Source organism: Tenrec ecaudatus, chromosome 3, assembly GCF_050624435.1.
Source record: "Tenrec ecaudatus isolate mTenEca1 chromosome 3, mTenEca1.hap1, whole genome shotgun sequence".
Taxonomy (NCBI): Eukaryota; Metazoa; Chordata; class Mammalia; order Afrosoricida; family Tenrecidae; genus Tenrec; species Tenrec ecaudatus.
In genome coordinates this window covers 105325416-105347184 of record NC_134532.1, presented here as the reverse complement: position 1 = coordinate 105347184, position 21769 = coordinate 105325416, and the positions used below count along the sequence as shown (strand labels likewise).

At 38.0% G+C, this 21769-nt stretch overlaps 1 protein-coding gene across 1 annotated transcript in view; it reads right to left on the bottom strand.

Moving 5' to 3' along the window:
• Window positions 1-321: 321 nt before the first annotated feature.
• LOC142443496 (bifunctional heparan sulfate N-deacetylase/N-sulfotransferase 4) overlaps window positions 322-21769 on the bottom strand; it is a 363094-nt gene continuing 341646 nt past the window's right edge. Inside the window, exons 9-13 of the mRNA XM_075544840.1 lie at window positions 19611-19785; window positions 13638-13808; window positions 12602-12711; window positions 6523-6625; window positions 322-441 (exon numbers count right to left, since the gene is read on the bottom strand). Coding sequence (XP_075400955.1) covers window positions 322-441; window positions 6523-6625; window positions 12602-12711; window positions 13638-13808; window positions 19611-19785 — 679 coding nt within the window. The remainder of the gene's footprint in view (window positions 442-6522; window positions 6626-12601; window positions 12712-13637; window positions 13809-19610; window positions 19786-21769) is intronic.

Sequence of the window (21769 nt, the reverse complement as noted above, 5' to 3'; positions counted from 1 at the left end):
CAGTCATACATAGATTTTGTGAAACCTTCTGGTTAACAGAAGAACTAGATTGTGTCATGGTTTCCAAATTAGAAACTGGATAATGCCACAAAACCCCACATTATTTCCCAAAGGTCACACTGAGATTGAGAGTAATTGCCAATGCGTTCATATATAACAGTTTTCATTTTATGAAAAAGATAGAAGGAAATTTATTCATACCGTCCTCTGCACATAATCACAAGTTCATTAAGGGATATAAGTTGTGGGGCTGTTATTTTTTTCTTTTTTCTACTTAATAGAGCAGTAAGTATCTTGAGGTCCTTGATCTTATCTTCAATGCTATCTCACTTTCTGCAGCTCCTGTCTCAACCATGATGGCAGAGGCTGTCCCAGTCTATGCAGCAGTTTGGATAGCTCCACATTATGATCTCGGTAGTAATTAGAGAGGAACGTTCTAGACTGAAAAGCAAAACAACAAAAAAATAATATTTGAAAGGTGTCATTAGGCCATCAAACTAGAATGTCCACTCTACATTTCCCAATTGTGTATTCCAAATTTGTACTATTACAATGGAGGTTTCTATAAACTATTTGTATGAGACTCTTGACAGGTATTAATTCAGGTGTAATGGAAGGTTGTAGTTCATATGAAAGGAGTTCTGGTGGCAGACTGCATTACAAGATGATCTGCTAACCACAGGTGAGCAATTCAAAACCACCAGATAATCCTCAGGTGAAAGAGGAAGCAGTCTATTCCAGTAAAAAGTTACAGTCTTGGAAACTTGCAGGGCAGTTCTTTCTTGTCCAATAGGGTCACTATGATTTGGAATTTATCCAGTGTAATGAGTGATGTGTGATGAGTGAGCTAGTGAGTGATGAGTGGTGAGTGAGTGATGAGTGAATGATGAGTGATGATGAGTGAGTGATGAGTGGTGAGTGAGTGATGGGTGAGTGATGGATGAGTGATGCTGAGTGAATGATCAGTGATGAGTTAGTGATGAGTGATGAGTGAGTGATGAATGAGTATGAGTGATGATTTGTCAGAGATGAGTGAGTGATGAGTGGTGAGTGAGTGATGAGTGATGAGTGGTGAATGAGTGAGTGATGAGTGGTGAGTGAGTGATGAGTGGTGAATGAGTGAGTGATGAGTGGTGAGTGAGTGATGAGTGGTGAATGAGTGAGTGATGAATGGTGAGTGAGTGATGAGTGGTGAATGAGTGACTGATGAGTGGTGAGTGAGTGATGAGGGATAAGTGAGTTATGGATGAGTGATGATGAGTGAATGATGAGTAATGATGAGTGAATGAGTGAGTGATGAGTGAGTGATGAGTGGTGAGTGAGTGATGAGTGGTGAATGAGTGAGTGATGAGTGATGATGAGTGGTGAGTCAGTGACAGGTGAGTGATGAATGAGTGAGCGATGAGTGAGTGAGTCCATTAGAAGGAAAATAGAAATAAAGGAACAGGTAAAGGGTAATTTTGGGGGCTTAGGGGTGGGGGTTGGGGAACCCAGGGAGAGTTAATTAGTAGTTTAAATCTCCAAATACAAAATTGACCTGAAATATATAGCCCCACCTAATTTACAATAAAATCTTTGGGGGGTGGGGGGAAGTATTGTTACAAAGTCACCGAAACCTTTAATACACAAAAATATGAAAATGTAAGGCTAATATTTCCTGATCTGTCTCCCATCGCAGTCCATCACCTTCTGGGGTGCCATTTTCATTTACCTCTTCCCCAAATGATTCTGTGCTCTAATTTACATTATTCAAAATGTAAGATTGCCTAACTCAAAGGACTCTAATTGTATTCCTTTAGTTTGGGGAATAAAATGAAGTCTAAAGGGGCAATATTAGAGCTGCAGTGTGGGTAAAGTAAAATTTCCCAGGGAAATTGTCCTAGAATATCCCGTGATACCCTGCAACTTTCCGGACATTTTTTCACCAATGCAGTTTTCCTTTCATCCTAATAAACCAAGGATTTAAAGAAAATACTTCATCCTAATAAGCCAATGATCATCCTGTTTAAACACTCATTGAAATGAACCTGTCCTTAATAAGCTAGAACCCCCATACCCACTGCCATCAAGTTGATTTTCACTCATAGTGACCCTATATAAGTTATTGAGGCTGTAAATCTTTATAGGAGGAGAGGGTCTCATTTTTCTCCCCGAAGTAAATTGTGAGGGTATTGGTCAGATAATTTTATGTCAACTTGAAGATATATAAAAGTGTAGGGGGTGGTATCGAACTTGTCAATCAAGTCCCAGCTTGGTGGTACCTCTTTGTGGGCGTGGCCTTCTCATAAGCAGGCCACCAGAAACCTCTTCCTCTCTCTGCCTTCACCACCCAGCTTTCTGGCCACCCTGAGAGATGCTTTGTTTCCCCTGCTCTTGGATCCATGTAACTTTATACCCACTGTCCTGTGATCTCCCTGTGTTTTGTATCATTGCATTTGGCACCTAAGTCTGAACAGGGACTAGTACCGAACTTATGGACTTGAGATGGACTGGACTGGGCTAGGATGCATTCTTGATATATGATTCCTTCTTGATTAAAAAGCTCTTCCTAACACATATATTCATATCACTGGAGTTGTTTCTGTAGTCAACCAGCCTAACACAGTGAGTTTGCACTACCAATCTTTTGTTAGCAGTTTAATGCTTACCTGTCAGCACTTCCAGGGCTTTTGGAAATTTAGCTGCAATTTTTTGTCTTAATACTCTATTTCTACTTTACTTTCATATTTATTGTTATTTTCCTTTAGGTATCACTCACCCTTACCTTTTGAAAATGTTAGGCAAAAATATAACTATGGAATAAACATAAACAAACAGTTCCCGTTGAGTCATTTCCAAATGCAGATGACCTTGTGTGTTCAGAGCAGAAGTGAGCTCGCCGGGATTTTCACTGACTGATTTGTTTGGATGTCGAGAATGTGGGTCTTTCTGCAGAGGTGCCTCTGGGCGATTGGCAACCACCAACTGTTTTGGTAGCAGCACTGAACATTAACCATTTGCTCCACCCCAGGAATCCAAAATAAAAATAAGGCCAGGTGTATCCTGTGTGATTCATTTACCACGATGGCACACATTTATTGCAGAATTGATGAAGTGAGAAAAGTGGATGAAAGTGTATTATTAGAGAAGAATGAGGGCGAGACCTGATGCAGAAGTGAATCTACAGACGTGAGCTGGATATACACGTGCATTTCATTTTAAAGTCTTCCTGCGCTGCAAAATTGGCCCTCAGGTTAAAAATGAATGGGCCCATAAGTAATCACGAGAGTTGAGATTCATGATTAAAGATAACTTGCAACATATATTGATTGAGATTTGTGTATATATATATATATATATATAATGTATACATTTAATCACTAGCTCTCTGCTTCTAAAATATTACAAGTTTGATTTTCCTTGTTTTTAATTGTATCTTATGAGGAAACAAAATTTAGAATTTGTTTTTCTTTTTGGATGCCACTTAACCCACATAATAATCAATTTTAATAGTTTGTCTATATTTTAATAAAATAGAATAGCTGAACGGTTTCCTTATATAGGTATATGGGGGGGGGGGTACCTCCCGAAAAACCCAGGATTGTTTTTCAAAACTATGTATTTAAACTTTTACAAAACAACCATATCACCTTCAAAGTACTCTCCCTTATACTTAATACATTTGTCAAATCTGGATTCCATTCTTGGAAACATTTTTCAGACTTCTCTGTTTGGATGACTGACAGCAACTCCCTTGTCTTTTCCTTCACCTCTTCTAAGCCATCAAATCGCTGTCCTTTCACGTCCCTCTGCATTGGCAGATACAAAAAAAAAAAGTCACACGGAGTCAGGTGGTGGGACAAGAGAGGCATGCTGTTTATTGCCCAAAACCGGCACACTGAGATGGCTGTCTGAGCAGGTGCATTGTCGTGGTGGCAAAACTAGTCCTTGCCTGCCACAAATCAGGCCTTTTTTGTCGCACAACGTTACACAATCTTTTCAAAGCCTCTAACTAGAAAGTTTGATGAACAGTCTGACCTGGTGGAACAAAGTGCAAAAGCACTATCCCGGTCACATCACAAAAAAACAAAACAAATGAGCATCGCCTTGATCTTTGATTTCACTAGACGAACTTTTGAGGGGCAAGGTGATGATGGTGTCTTCCACTGGCTTGATTTATGTTTGCTTTTTGGGTTGTAAGAATAGCATCATATCTCGTCACCAGGAATAACCTTGAGGGAAAAAATCTGGGTTGCTTTGGAGTTGTTCTTTCAAAGCACAGCATATTTCCACTCAATGTTCTTTTTCCCGATCAGTCAGAAATGGAGGTACTAGTTTCACAGTGACCCTTCTCATTCCAAAATCTTCCATTAAAATTCACTGAGTCGAGCTCCAAGATAGTCCAGGTAACTTGCCCATCTCTCCAATGGTCTTTTGTTGGTATTCAAGCCCCAGGGCATGAATTTGTTTGACATTTTCATCCATTCAGGAAGTGAACTTATGTCCAAAATGAAGTTTGTCATTAATCAACATTTCACAATTTTTGAAACGAGAAAACTACTCATACACTTGAGTTTTTCCCATAGCTCTGTCCTTGTAAGCTGTGTTCACCATCACAACAGTTTCTGTGGCATTTTTCCTGAGCAAGAAACAATTTTCACAGTCGCACACTGTTCTATTAAATTGGCCATTACAAAAAACAAGGTTCCAGCGAAACTTCTTTTATGACAAACTTCACTGTGACCAGAGAAAACCTTTCCAGGAGATGCCCCTGGGTGCACTAACTCAGAGCAAGTTGCTGGATGCTCGTCTAGTGTGGAAAAAATTACTACTATTACAGCTCTGCCTAGCCGAGCTTTTTTCTGGTTTTGTGTGTGCTTTGTTTTTGTTTTGCGGTAACCCGATGTAGGCAACAATGACCCAGACATCATTCTTTACCTGGTCAATGTTCCACTATCTCTCTTAAGCCCTCCTCAATACTTTAACACAACTAATTGTCTTGTATCATGATATTGCTTGAGCATCTTTTGTGTGTATTTTGGAAATGCATTGAATTCAACCACATTTTTGTCTTGTACCAGTCCCCAGTTATTTCTTTACTTATTTTTAACCCATATTGTAAGCACGTAAAATCTGGAGATTTATTGAAAACACATTTATTGTTTATTGAAAAAAACATGTAATGCTTATTGAATTCCAATGTATGGTTAAAGGGGCTTTTATTTCCATAATATCCCTCTGCCCACCTTCACTCTGCCCACCTTCCTTCACTCTGCCCACCTTCACTCCGCCCACCTTCATTCACTCTGCCCACCTTCACTCTGCCCACCTTCCCTCTGCCCACCTTCACTCTGCCCACCTCCACTCTGCCCACCTTGACTTCTGAGAAATCTTCATTATATATCTGGCTTTCCTACCCTTTTTAGGTTATTGTGGTGTGCCATCAAGTTAATTTAGATTGATAAAACCTTTGTGTAAAGTGCAGACCCGTCTCCCCAGGCTGTCATTTTTATGGAATCAAATTATGATATCTTTTCTCCCAGATGTAGGGGGTGGCTTTACACCACTAGCCTTTGGGTTTGCTTTTGTTTTATAACCAGGTGCCTATAAATAATTCACTCTACCTGGAATAAGTCCTTGGCAAAGAGGAGACTTTCTATTCTTGTGATGGAGCCCCGGTCCCAGGAACACACAGAGCCAGGGCCACCCTGTCCTCTAGGGTTGCTACGAGTCACCATTGACTGGATGCCAGTGAGTGAGTGTGCGTCACAAGTCAGGGATAATCACAATATTATTTTTGAGTCCTCCCCACTGTCTACCTCTGTGGCACGTATGGGGTAGATAGATATTGCATACAATATATAAAGATAATATTCGTGTATTTTATCCCAAATTAATTGCTTCATGAATCATTTTAGTCCTTTTTTATTGTTACTATTAAACTATTCAGTATTTGTTTGAATTATATCCAAAGAACAAATAATATCTAAGGCTCTCCATCAACCATTTATTTGTCAAGATTTAAGTATCTCTCTGACTTAATTCAATTGCTGTTGAGATGATTCTGATTCTTAGAGACACTAAACAAGTTTGTAAATCTGCCTTTGTGGTTCCGACACGAACTCTTATGGGCGTCAAAGTCTTAGCTTTCTCTGTTGGAGCAGCTGTTGTTTTCTAACATCTGTCCTTGCACTTACCAGCCCAGCGCTGCAACACATTATGCCGCCAGGCCTCTGGCAGGAGCTGAGAACTGCCCAACCAGCAGCTCAAAACCACCCACGCTCTGCAGGAGTGAAGGGGCTTCCCCTAAAGAGTTACAGTATGGAATACCCAAAGGACGCTTTCATCACGTGCTCCAGGTTCGCTGTGGCTGGAAATCAAGTCCACGGCAGTGAGTTTGTTTGTTTGGTTGGTTTATCTATGACCTATCTATCTTTTAAGTACATACTATCATTGACTTTACTGGAAGAACAAATATGTACAATATGAACAAAGAGTATAATATGAAGAACAAATAGTATACTAGTATATATAATATAGTACCTGTGGATCCATGGGAGGGTATTTCCGGCCTTTGCTCCTGCCAAGGCATTTGGTTTTCCCTCCTTCCAGGAGTTGACACCAGAAGCCCTTTTGGGGATCAAACCTGTAATACATCAAATATCGAAGGATTATAAACTGTATACAGACTTTTCAGTAGGAGAGTCGCTCCAACTGGAGAAGTGAAATTACGTTGGTACGCCTGTAGTTTTAATTTATTCATTAAAATGTGCAAATATCTATTAGGCTGATTTCAGAATAAAGAAATTCTATTACAATATAGCTATATGTCTGAATTGTTCTACTGTGATTGAAAAGATAGATAGTTTTCATTGAATTTCAGGTTGTGATTGTTAACTTAAGTTCTGTATTTAACCCCTGGATGCATAACAGATCAAATACCCATCATTAGATTCATATTCCATATGTTAAGGACAATTAGAATGCTTTGTTTTCTCATCGCTATATTTCTCTCTCTAAAATATTAACAGATTTCTTTAAACCCGTTCAATTAATGGATATGAATGTGGCTAAATGATTTTTAAACGTATTCTCTCTGAGTATAAATATTAATTAAACTTCCGTAAATATGTAAGGTTCTTGGATGGTATAAATGGTTTTCACTGACCTACTAACCAAGTGGCCTGGTGCTCTACTTACAGAAAGGTTGTTACTGTTGTTTCCTGCTGTCGATCAATTTTGACTCATAGTAAACTTACAGGACAGAGAACACCACCAGATAAATTCTCTCACAGTGAAGCAAATATGTGCAAATGATCGCCCTTTCAGTTACCAGTTGAATGTGATAGGAGAGATCCTTTTCCATGAAGAAAACTGCCAAGAAAATCCTCTGGGGCGGTTCTATTCTTGTAACACACAGCTATGTGTTTAAAATTTGGGAAAATCCTGTTCTTTATACAGTGCAGAAAGTTTAAACTTTTAAAGAAGGCAATTAAAGGCGTTACCTGTAGTTTATTGTCTTGGTGGTCTAATAATATGAAAGTGATTCTACACGGTGTATAGGAGACTAGACACGACTTTCTCTTGCTGAAGGTAGACGAGTCTATTGGATAATTCTGTCTTACAGTCTTAAAGAAAATGCTAATGTTATATTGCTCCAGTACTTGTATTGTTACACAAGAAAGGATGTGTAGCCTAATTATGTTGTTTAAACCAGATAGATAAGGTTTTAGTTTAGGACTTAACAAGATAGGAAAAATGAAAGAATGAACCAAGTAAGATGAGAAATCTTCAATTTATTGCTATGGGACTTGCTGCATGCATAAAACATCGAAAAGGTTTGCATTTTTGTTGCTCAGCAGATGTTTTAGAAGGATGAAGCATAATTGACTGGGATGTAAAGTTAATTAGTTGCAGAATATTTTGTTGCCCTGGGCCCATTCCTGTAATATGGGTGCACCTGCAATTTGCCTCTTCACATCTGTGAGCTCATTCCGGAGGAGGGGAGCATTTTCTTCACAGTTCCCTGCCCAGCCTATTAGGAGAGGCCTGATCCTCGCAGTCCAGGTTGTCCTACTACATGGTATCAATTAAAATTAAATACATCACTGGTTAAATGGATAAAAGGAAGACAGAGTCATTTCCAACCTGGACTTTTCAATCTGCTCCTTGCCTATCAGGGTCCTTTTTCTAGTTTTCAGGAATTTCCCGAGAGGAAAGACAATTCTGCATGCTGTGCAAACGAGAAAGGAAGTTGGCATAATGGTGTGCCCCTAAACAACATTTTCTGCCTCCGGATGAGAACATTTAACTACATTAAGCTAAAATACAGCTCTGGCTACAAAGCCAAGGTATTTATAGATACACCGAGAGTCTCTTCTTTGTACTCAGCTAGCGCAGAGGGATCAAGATGAGCTGCCTCTCTCTGCACTCTCTACAGCCAGGAGCTGATATGCGGCAGAGCTCCGGACAGCCTGAGAAAGGAAATCCTTCCCGAACATTGAAAGCCATTTATTTAGACAGGGTTGTCATAACCTTGAGTCCACATGGTTTTGCTGCCCTGCTTTTATTTATTGCATTGACAACTTTATATACCCTAAGGCTCACAGAGGACATTTATCCCCTCTAAGTTATAGCGATTCATTCTTTTACGATTTTATTTTAGTAGGCATGAAATTGTTGAAATTAAGATGCAAAGCCTTTCTCAAATACCTGTTAGACATCTTTTAGAACATAGGTTGGTTGCTAGTTGAGTTCTTTTATTACGCTGAAGATCACTATAGATATTAATGTTTGTGATGTGTGGGCTATATGAAAAGCCATATATCTTGTGCTTGTTTGTGATCTTCTTCAAAAGAGCGACTTTACAGATTCATTTACTGTAAGCCACTGTCTGTAGTACTAGAACCATTACATAAACTGCTCCAGGAGAGCAGAGGAAGTTAAACCACTGTCAACTAGTGATGCAAAATGTATTGTCTTATACCTTATAACATAGGATCTTATATATGATATGTTTCTTTAATCAACAAGGCATCGGTTTGTTTTTATTTCCCTGTGTAGCCAAAATCTTCATGAAGGTTGTTTTAGTGGATAAAGAACCATCCAATCTTATTACTGTGTTTCCTATCCCTCCATTACCCTCTCTAATTGTCTAATTGCTGGTGCTAATCTGCTGTGAACTGGGAAATTACATAATGAGCCTTGTTAGAATTTTGTCTAAAATTTAATAGGCTTTATAACAGACCTTATGGGGAAGTCTTTCATAAGTAAAGTAGCTCCCAGCTTTAAAATCTGCTTTGCCGACATGGAGGTTTTTATTTTATTTTGAGTTCTTTTTGTTTTATTTTGCTGATTCTTTATATTTTTTCTAGCCCATTTTAATTACCCAAGTTCTATAAAGCAAGTTTCCCTCCTCCATTATCTTCTCCAGAATTAATTTTCTAGTCCGTATCAGAAGGTGGAATCTAATTTCCCTGTCTTTGGATTTGGACTGGTTTTATTTTATTTTTTCAATATTTTATTATTTTATTTAGAATTCTTATTTAGAATTACATTTATATTCTTAAATTTAAATGTAATTATCTATGATGCTACTCTAACGTGCTAAACTTCAAGGACAGCCTTTAATTTTCTATTTATCTACTTAGGGCAATAGTTCTTTAAAAAATGTTTTTATTAAACACTTTTATTGGGGGCTCTTACATCTCTTACCACAATCCATACATTCATCCATTTTGTCAAGAACATTTGTACATATGTTGCCATCATCATAATTTTCAAAGCATTCTCTTTCTACTTGAGCCCTGGATATCAGTTCATTGCCACCTCCCTTTACCCTCCTTCTCTCACGAACCCTTGATAAATTATAGATTTTAATCTTCATATCTTACACCGTCTTCTATCTCCCTTCATCCACTTTTCTATTGTTCATCCTCTTGGGAAGGGCTTATACGTCGATCCTTGTGATTGAATCGGCCTTTCTCCCTCTGCTTTCCCCTTATCCTCCTGGTAGCTCTATTCTTATTATTGGCCCTGAAGGGTTGATCTGTCCTGGATTCCCTGTATTGCAGGCTCTTGTCTGTACCAGTGTACATCCTCTGGTCTAGCCAGTTTGTAAGGTAGAATCGAGGTCATGATAATGGGGTGGGGGAAGCATTAAAGAACTAAAGGAAAGTTGTATGTTTCACCAATGCTATACTGCACCCTGACTGGCTTGCCTCTTCCTTGGGACCATTCAGTAAGGGGATGCTGAACTTATTTTAGAGACTTGGTTTTAACCAAGAGAACATAAATGAGGCTGTGTGAAGCCTCGTTTGAAGGTCATGCCTCTTAGATCGCCCACTCCTTAGAGCAGAAATTTATGTCATGTGAACGCCTCTCAGAAACCAGCAAATGAGTAGTGAAAAATCCAAACCTAGTTGAAGCCACATGGAGAGAACTGGCCCCACCAAGTTCATGGCATTCAGTGATGTGAGGGAAGAAGCTTCCAACAGATTGCTGAGTCATTCCCCAAGATTCAAGTTTACCCAATCGTGGCCCCAGAGAGGGAGCAAAGACAAGCAGTCCACACTGTGCCCCAACCAAGTGCCAACTCACAGAATCCGTAAGCTTAATAAAATGACTATTTTATTTATTTTAAATGACTATTGTTACCCACCAGCCAACTAGAACATAGTTTGTAATCCACACAAAAACAGACAAGTAGAGCATATACTTATGTAATACATATGACAATGATTGGGTTCACAGTGGCTGAAATGCTTAAGCACTCAACTACTAGACAAAAGGCTGGCGATTTGGGCCCCAGGGTAACATCTCAGAATCAGGTCTGGTGTTCCTCTTGTGAAAGGTCACCTTCTTGAAAACGATGGAGCTAATTGTACTCTGTGAACATGGTTGCCATGAGCTAGAATTGACTTTATGGCACCCAATGATGATAAAGATGATTAAATTTATTGTAAGTAGTTTGAAAAAATGCATAATAATAAATAAAAATGCCCATTTCTTAAGTCTTCCCTAAAGAAAATTTGCTTACACAGAGATAGCAGTCATTCTCAGCATTTCAGTTTGAATCTGTAAATTATTCAGAGGACTGGACTATATATTTTTTTTACATTTGTATGCTTCATTAGTAAGGCATGTTCTGTAATGAGTGTGTATATAAAAAAAGTTTACTTAAACAACCTGATAATGCCCAAAAGTCCACAAAAAGAATTTGTGATAACATATAACACCTGTAAGTTAGCACTTTGTGAGAGAAAATATTTCTGATATTCAGAAGAAAAATATTGTATTAATTATGAGAGTATTTCTGTGACTGCTTTGAGTAGTATAATAATTTATAAATTCATGGCTAGTATAAATAATACTCTATAAACACTTACCAGTGATACTTTTTATTAATCATTTTATTGGGGGAAGGCTCTTACAAATCTTTAAGTTTTTTTAATTAATCATTTTATTGGGGTGCTTTTACAGACATTATAACAATGCATAACTAAATATAAGTACACTTGTACATATGTTGCCATCATCATTTCCAAAATATTTTCTTCCTACTTGAGCCCTTGGTATCAGCTCCTCTTTTTACCCCTCCATCCTCTACCTTCCCACTCTCATGAAACCTGATCAATTATATAGTATTATTGTTATTTCATATCTTACACAGTTTTTGTCTCCCTTCACCCACATTTTCATTGTCTCTCTGGGAGGGGGGATTTATATATTCAACCTTGTGATCAGTTCCCCCTTTCTAGTCCTTCAGCCCCTCCTTACCCTCCCTCTACCCTGATAGTGTCGCTAATCCTACTAATGTTCTGAGAGTTTTATCCATACTCGTTTCCATGTATTGAGAACTCTTATCTGTACCAATGAGCACACTCTGGCCTAGCCAGATTTATAAGGTCCAACTGGGTCATGATATTTGGGGGGGGGGGGAGGAATCATGCAGGACCTTGATTGTGTGTTCTGTGGGAAGTATACTGCACCCTGGTTGAATTACTCCTTCTTTGTGACCCTTCTGTGAGGGGATGTCCAATTGTCTACAGATGGGCTTTGGGTCGCCACTCCATGCTCCCCTTCATTCACACTGATATGATTTTTTGCTGTGGGTCTTTGATACCTGATCCCTGATCCCATTGACAGGCTTGTGTGCTTCTTCCATGTAGGCTTTGTTGTTTCCCTACTAGATGGCTGCTTGCTTAACTTTAACATTTTATGACTCCAGACACTATAACTTTTGATTCCTGAGCACTATTTCCTTTTTTCGCCTCATTTGCTTATGTACCCATTTTGGCTTCAGAGATCATGTCGGGAAGTTGAATATCAAAGACTGCCATGTTATTAGAACAAAGTATTCTTGTGTTTAGGGAGGCCTTGAGTAGATGCCCAAAGTCTGTCTGCTATCTTAAAACAACATATAAATACATGTACATTGACCTATATATATCATTATAAATAAATAGATTTACATATATACATGCCAATACCTATACCTCTATTAAATAGCTTTTGCCTCCTAATTCATTTCTCTATTTCCTTTCACCTTCCTCCTGACCCTACCAGTGATAATTTATGACAGCAAATAATGGAATGAAACCATGCATGAGAATAGACTCACGTTAATGCTTCTGAGTAATTATAATAAGGAGACACTCCCAGAAACTTCTGGACTTCATCCATCACAGTAGCGGGATCAGATCTCAACTGCTGTCCATCGATAATTAGCAACTGTAATGTCAAAAATAGCCACTTTAGGAAGAGTAAGGCTAAATTGAATATACTGAGTTGCTTCCCCTGATTTGTCATGACATTAATAAATTCGATCAATGTGAATAAGAAGAAAATGTGAACTCCCTAGAATATATTTTAATGTTTAATGTATTTGCATCTTTCATAACAATCAGCAATTGAGGCTTGCCTAAGTACCATTTCTGTTCATTATCCAATTATATCCCTTAGCTTTATTATAAGTTAGAAATAAGGAGAGACACTCCCTTGACTAGTGTTTCTATGAAATCATGATTTCTCATTTGTAGTATAATCAATGAGTTATTTATACACTCTATCAAATGCCATAAGCTAAACCCCGGAACCAAGAGCTTAGAAATAGTAGGCATTTGGATGGACATCAAACATCAGTTCCTCTTACAAACCAGTGATAGAGACCTAAGACTCTAATGGTTTCCTAGACTGGGATGCAGATCAGAAAGGATATGAATGTTTTCCTCAAAACCCTATCATTTTTCCTGTTCCATCGTCCGAGCGCTGTGATAGCACTTCCCAAATTGACAGTCCAGTGCACGACTTTCTTCATTTCTTATAGAGGTCTCGGAGGACAGATAGCACACAGGGACTGTGTAGTCCAAATAAGATTATTAACTACCTGCCAGTTGTATTATTAGCTGAAGGTGGTTACCTGTGACTCACATGATATTCCTTGTGTGAGGATTCATCACTTTCAGACCAGATACTGTTTAAAATAATGTTCCAAGAAAGTGTTGCCAGAACTATGTAAAATTTTCATCGCGTAATCAAGATTAAGATGAAAAAGTTCACATTTCTCACTTATAATTTTCTCTGGTTATAAATCACCATTTGTTAATATGACACAGCCGTGATATACTAGGCAGGACAAATTCATTGCAGGGACTTACCTGAGAAGTAGCGAAGTGAGCTAGCCATCGTTCAATGTGGGCTGCATACCATCCTGGCTCCAGGCATCTCCTCTGCAAGGCTTTTAAGTCAGATGGGGCCCAGTGCCCTGTTGTAATGACTTCATAGAAATTAAACCTTAGGGCAGCTGGATCTTCATGGGATCGCTGGTGCTTCAACAAAAAGTCAGTTGTTAAGTTAGTTTCCTGACAACATGTGTGCTGTGTGCGTGTATGTGTTTGATGTTTAGATGTGTGTGTGTGTCCGCATGTGTGTCCCTTGCACTTCTCAGAAATAACACATGTTGATGGTTTCTTAGAATGATACTATTTTTCACCAATTTGAGATAGGGGTTGATGACCCTAGAGGGACAGCAAGTAGAGTGAATGTTTCAGGGAATGGGTACAGTGGTCGGGGGGTGGGGGGTGGGGGCTGGGGGGGGATGGTGAAAGGGAGATGATGTCAGAAAGTCCAGGAAGGCAAAGAATGGTTTGAAGTTGATGTGGTAGCAATTTAAAAATACTGATTGATGTGATTTAAATATGGAATAATATAAGTATTAACTCCCAATAAATAATAATTTTTAAAAGGCTGTTGAAGTGGAAGGGATGATCTAACACTCCAGGAATTGAAAGAAAGCCAGTGAATAAATGTGTATAACTGTGCTAAGTTGAAATGCAATTACTATATTTGAGCAAATATTAAACCAATATGAGCATAGTAAACAGGAAAAAGGACTGTATTGGAAAAAAAGTATTGCCACGTGACTTATTTTTAAAATATTGACATGTAGTCCCACAGTGGTAGACAGGCAAGTCCACGGTTGTCTTCGTGTCGAAAATGCTTAGTGACAAGGCAGAGATAGAGCATAAGATTTCCTTCAGGGGTTTGATTAGAAGCGAAATGATGTCAGGAACAGACAATCGAGTCTGATGAAGAGATTTAGATGTGCAAGCTTAGGTTTCTGTATTATCTGCCTATAGCTCCACTACAGCAACCATCCTAAGACCTTGGTATGCAAATGTGATGAGAACAGAAGAAAAATAAAATAAAGCAAGCACTATTATTGAGTAGCTTCTAACTCATAGAGACCCGCTAGGACCCAGTAAAATTGGCCCTTTGGTTCCCAAAGGTGTATATCTTTACAGGACCGTAAATTCTTATCCTTCTCCAGCAGAACGACTCATGGAGTCAAACTACTGATGCTGTGGTTGGCAGCCCCACCCATAACCCATTATGCCCTTACAGCTCTGGGTACAGAGAAAGCAGATGTTATTCCTTAGATTTGTTTATGTGTCATATTCCTGTATTGAAAATGTCTAGTCCTTTACTTTTGCTCTCCTGAAGATTTCCTCCCAACCCTTCTAATTCTCACAGAGTACTTTACTGCTACATTTCCGTGCCAATTCCTCCATGTCCTCCACAGTCTATCCATCGAGTCAAGCAGGAAAGAGTCCGATAGAGGGAGAGAGAAATTTAAGTCAATACAGTCTTATAAGCCTGCCTTAATCTGCAAATAACTACAATAGATTCTGGACATAAAAAGATGTTAGGCAGACATCAGTCTCTTGAAATAAATAAAAATTCAGTGCGAGAGAAAGTAGATTAATAAAGTATAATAAAGTACTATATTAAATAGGAATCCCTGGGTGACATACATGACTGAGCACTCAACTACAAAATTAAGAGTTGGCTATTCAAACCCTCCTGAGGTTCCAGAGAAAACAGTCCAAGTGGTCTGTTTCCCAAAGGCCCCAGTCTCCAAAACCCCATGGAGCAGTCTTACTCTGTGCACAGGGGATTTCAAATGATTGGAATCAACTCAATGGTAAATAACAATAATATTACAATATACTCTATTATGTGTGTTACTTGCCAGATCAGTCAGTGATTGATGATGGTCAAAAGATGATGGAACCTTCTTATCGGCATGAAAGTGTTCAGTCAAAAGTTATGAGAAAGATATTGATAAGCAGACAAAAGCAATGGCTTGAGAACCAAGGGGAATGCCATGCTTAAGGTGAGTTTGTGTGGACATAGGTGGCACTGGAGGAAGAGATAAATTCGTCTTGGGAGATACCTATAAGAAGAACTAAAGTAAATAAGAATAAGGGTGTTGTATATTGGAACTTGATGTAATTGTGTCATGTTAACACCAACATTAAACATGTTGCTTTCAAGTTCATTCTGATTCCTAGCATCTCTTTAGGACAGAATAGAACTGTCCAGTCGGATTTCTAAGGCTATAATCTTCACGAAGCGAGCTAAAACATTTTTCCCACATAGTGGCTGGAAGATTTGAACCATCAACCTTTCCATTAGCATCCTAGAGCTTGAAAACTGTGCCACCAGGAGTCCTTGTAACAGCAAATACCCACTGCCATTGAACTGATTCTGACTTACAGGACAGATTCAAACTCCTTCAGCGGGTTTCCCAGACCTCATCTTTCTCTCACAGAGCAAATGGTTGGCTTGAAATGCTGTCTTTCTCGTTAGTAGTGCAGTGTTTAGCCCCTAGGTTTCTTAAAATAGCTGATGGGATTTTAGACAAATATAAGAAACAAAGAAATAAAGAAAGAATGAAAGAAAGAGAAGAAGTTTAGGAAGTGATGAGTAATTATTAGTGTTAGGTTGGCAGACTAATAAAAGTTTTGAAGCCCTTTCATTGTTCAACTCTAAGGTATTCTTATTTGTATATGAATTATTTTGAATACATAGAGATTACATAATATATATAATTAAGATAATTGGCACAGATTACACAATTTGAATAGTAATGTAACTACAATATGTGCATATCAATAGAGTAATGCTAAAATTTCTACTTTAAGCAATGATAATATGGAACTGTACTTATTCTCCTCTGTTGATTTCAACTGGTTTAGCACTAACTTTCCTTCATATTTCTGAGAATAAGACTATTAGCATAAATATATGACTTAGAAGTCACAAAGGGACATATTTTATGGGAAAATAGCACGGTAGCACCTCTGCGAGCCCCATTATAAAATCATGGGACAGAAATTACAGTAGCAGGTGACATTTGTAGAAGTCTCTGAATTACACCTGCTGAGTTTGGATTTATGGTATTTACTGAATAGGCAGGACGAGCTAAGCAATAGGCTGCATTATGATGAAATGTGGAGTAGTTTGGGGGTCCTAGCCACAGCAATATGGCAATAAAAAGTATCAGGAAAAATAATTCTTTTCAAACGTGTATATTGAAAGCATTGACTTGAAGAAATAGGTACAGAGAAGCACTTTCCTCTTGTATGTTCTTTTTTATTTAAATGGTATCATCTATTTAAAAAAATTATGTCACTCTTCTATAGACTGACCACACTTCCTGGTAGGGGATAAAAATAAATTCAATGTTTTTTCTACAGACTTGGGCTGAAACTTTTTAATTATAACTTATCATCTCAATATACGTGGCTCTAATTTTAAAAGCAAGTTTATCTGATTTGCAATAGAAATTTTCAAAAGTGGGGAAGACTATGGTATTTTGTGGGAGATACAAATCCATGGGTCCTGCTGAGAATTTCTTGGTTTGCTTCCAATGCAAACATTCCATTATGATCCCAAACCCACTTGGTGTAAACTCTTTCTAGATATCAGTATTTGTTTTCAGAAGGCTGTGGCTGTTGAAGACATTTTGAAATCAAGAGAAAGAATCAAGAGAATACAATGGTTCCTTTTCAAGTCTTAAAAAGTTAATTAATTTTACGTACACTAAACAAGCACATATGTAGATGTACTCACACCATTAGGATTTTAGCATGTCTCTATATCCATCTCTCTCTGAGTCATCACAGGGAAGTCCTGGTGGCTCAATGATTAAAGGGGTTGGCTGCTTATTGGAAGTTGAACCGTTTGGAAGGAGCAGTGGCTTTGAGGGAGAAGAAACCTAGTGATCTGCTCCCAGAAATATTCTTGTTGTCCTCAGGTTGGTTCCTATTCATAGGACACTACAAATCTCAGTCAATCTGCCCCATAGAGTTTCTGGAAGCAACATGATATATCTTTTCCCATGGAAACTCTCCTGGGTTCAAACCATTGACCTTTGATGTGCAGTCAGGAGTATGACTACTGCACCCCCAAAGCTCCATCCCTATAAAGATTACTGTCAAGGATACCTAATGGGGCAGTTCCATTGGGTCTTATAGTGTCACTATGAGTGAAACATCTGCTCAACATACATAACAACATCTATTGCTTAAGATCACCAACTGCAGTTAGGCCCTAATTGCGTTAGGAAAATTTTCCATTTTTCTGGTTTACTTTATCTCACTCTATACAAAGAATCTACTCAAACTGCCCCTCCCTAAGTGAAACACCTATTTGTTCAATTAACTCATTCTTGGCTTTTCAAAGGCAGAAGAGACCATCACTGCACAGGTTCTATTCCAGACCCAGACATTTACCAGTATGCATACCTATTTTATCTCTCAAGTCTTAATGCAAAGGTTCTTAGCCAACTTTCATAATAGGATTTAGGTAGCCAATGAATTAAATTGGCAAAATGTATCTCTTTATTTTTGTTAAGCTGATGTTTCAACAAGCTGATCACACACGGGAGGCACTCACTCTCCTATGCCAAGAAATTTGGAAGCTCTGTGGCCATCTGATTGGAAGAGAGCCCTATTTGTATCCACTTCAATGAAAGGTGACATAACAGAATGAACAAATTATAAAATAATATCACATGAAAAATAAAATTTGCTAAAGATGATTCAGCAATGGTTATAGCACTGGACTGACTGCTAGAAATTCAGACCAGATTCAAATGAAGACATGAATCCTGATGGAAAGTAGAGAATCCCAGAAATATGTCAACTTGTGTTTTATTGACTATATAAAGTCATTCAATTCTGTGGCTCATAATAAACTATAAACAGCCTTGAGAAACTGGAAAGTCCAGAACAGTTCATTGTGATCATGTGGAACCTGTACAAGGATCAAGAGGAAGGTGGCATACAGAACAGAGAATGCTATACAGGTTAAAAATAGTAAAGATATATGTCAGGGTTGTATCCTTTCCTCATTCTTACTCAATCTGTATACTGAGAAAATAATCCATGTAGCTTGATTATACGAAGAAGAATCTGGCATCAGGATTGGAGGAAGCCTTATTAACAACAGATGACCCAACATCTCTTGCTGAAAGTGAACATCACTTAAAGCACTTGGCAATGAAGATCAATGATTTCAGGTCAATGTAAAGAAGACCACATTTCTCACAACTGGAGATAATATAGTGAGCAAGGGAGAAAATATTGTAGTCTTCAAGGATTCCATCTTACTTGGATCCACAATCAAGCTCATGGACAATGACGTCAAGAGAATAAATGACACACTACATTGGGTAAATCTGCTGTGTGATTCTTTAAAATATTGAAAGTCAAGGATGTTACTTTGAGGATTAAGAAACATGAAAGAATAGTGATTTGAAAATAAAGAAGGGTTGAAGAAAAAAATGAGGACCTACTGTCAGCTATCCAAGCAGATGAGCTTGAAAAATGTTTCCAAGAGTGTAATCACAGATTTGACAAATGTATTAAGTGTAAAGGAGAGTACTTTGAAGGTAATAAGGTTGTTTTGTAAAACAATTTTTAATACATAACTTTGACAAAAAATTCCAATTTATTTTCAGGTACCTCCTCAATGTACTTCCAGTATTGCTATTTTATGACATACCAATTTTCCCTTATTTTGTGTGTAGTTTTGTCAATCTATTAGTCTCTTGGTTTTTGGTTCTTTCCATTCCATTATATTTGAAATTCATTGCCAAACAATATGTGCTAAATATTCAGAAACTATATCTCTGGTTCTCTATATCAATATTTACCTATTTATCTGCATGTTTTTATATGTGGCTCTTAATTCACCTGGGTAATATTTAGCTCATTTGCTATGGCTTATATTCAGGATGTGACTAAATACATTTTCAACAAGTATTTTCCATTGCTTCATACCTGGTACCAGGAATATGCCCTGTCTGAGGGATCAATGAGGATGGTGATGATCTTGGCTTTGGGGACAAGAGATGCAGCTCTCTTGGGAGCTTCGTCTGAATGGAAGTAATTTGCACTCTTCTCAAACAGAAAATCACTTGTAATGTTGAATGGAGTAGGGAAAAAGTCCATATACCTGAAGGAGAAGAAAAACAATGAATTAACATCAACTTGCATTTTGTTTCCCCACTATACTCAGTATATAAAATAGTTTGAATATTTTATATTTATATAAACTGCATTGAATATCAATTTGATCTATTTCTCAGTTTGTTGAATTGTAGTAGGTTCTATGTTTCTGTGATGCTAGTAGACTTACCCATGATAGACAGATGTCAGTAGAGCTTTTAGATTGAGTTTTTAGTTCACTTGTTCCATTGTCCCTGGGCTGGTTCCCACCCCCAACTTACTTTCTCTCACCTCCCCTTCTCCCATCCACTCATCCCCCCATCCCCCCAGGTTCCTTTCATCTCCGAATTGCTTATCCCGCTTATCTTATCTAGATAATTTTTCATGTCAATGTGGCAAATAATACAAATGGTCTTTTATATGTTGAACCATCTCTGGATCCTTGGTATGAATCCCTCTGGGTGATGGTGAATTATTTGTTTTATATGCTATTGTATTCTATTGGCTAATATTTTGTTAAGGGTTTTGGCATCAATGTTCATTAGGGATATTGTTCTGTAGTTCTCAATATTTGTGGGATCCAAGCCCACTTTAGGTAGCAGAGTTATATGAGCTTCATAGAAAGAGTTTTGGAGTTTTCCATCTTTTTCTAGTTCTGGAAGAATTTGCGTAGGATTGGTGTCAGTTTTTCCCTGAATGCTTGGTAGAATTCTCCCGTGAAGCCTTCTGGACTGGGTTTTGGTTGTTGTTATGGTTGGTAATCCTTTGATAATTTTGTCTATTTCTTCTATTGCTTTGGATCTGTTGAGATTCTTGACATACATCTGGGATAGTCTAGGGAGGGATTGTTTTTTCCAAGTATTTGTCCATGTCTTCCAAGTTGTTGAATTCATTAGTGGACAGGGCTTTGTAGTACTGTGTAATTTTCCTTTCGATTTCATTAGAGTCCATTGTAATGTCCCCTGTTTCCTCCCTCATCCTTGCTATTGAAATTTGTTTCTTCCCTTTTTGTGTTAGGCTTGCCAGTGATCTATCAATTCTGTTAATCCTTTCATGGAAGCAACTTTTAGCTGCATTAATTTTTATCATAGTTTTTTCCCCCTCTTCTGTATGTCAGCCCTGATTTTTAGTATTTCTTTCCTTTTACTATTAGTAGGATTGTCCTGTTGACTCTGCTATAATTGGTGTAAGTTTTGTGTCAGCATATGAACATAAGTCTCTCTTACTTTTTCATGCGTGGATGTATTTCTATCAAACTTCTTCTGATAACTGCTTTTGGTGTGTCCCAAAGGTTTTGGTATGTCATATTTTCATTCTCATTGATTTCTAGAAACTTCCTGATCATCTCTGATCTGGGCTGATACCCACTCCTTTTGCAATAGGGAGTTATCCATCCTTGAAGTGTTTTCCCTTGTTTTCTTCATCATTCCTTTGTTGGTCTCCAGCCTTAGGGAATAGTGGTTGGGGCGAGAAGTCCGTATAATCTCTCTGTGCTTCAATTTACTCAGGTTTGTCTTGCATCTCAGCATGTGGTCTACCTTGTGTCTTAGTATGTGCCCTGTGGGCTTGAAAAGAATGTGATATCTTTTTGCATTTGGGTGGAAAACTGAAAATATTTATGAGGTCAAGTTGTCCAATTGTTCTGTTTAGAATTGTAGCCTCCTTGTTAAGTTTCTTTCCCTGTGATCTGTCTTTTTTAGAGAGTGGTTTATTAAAGTCACCTACTATAATTATTAAGACTGTGATTTCCTTTTTTCATCTTTTGGAGTGTTTTATTTATGACTTTTATAGGTCTCTCGGGCACATATTTATTATGCTCACTGGTTTTGGTTACTCTTCCCTTGAGCATTATATAGTGCCCTTCCTTGTCTCTTGTCATTGCTTGTACCTTGAGATCAATTTTGTCAGAGATTAAGATTGCTACCTTTGAAGTGTTTTTTTTTGGTCAGAGATTAAGATTGCTTTTTTGAATTGCTATTTGCTTCGTATAT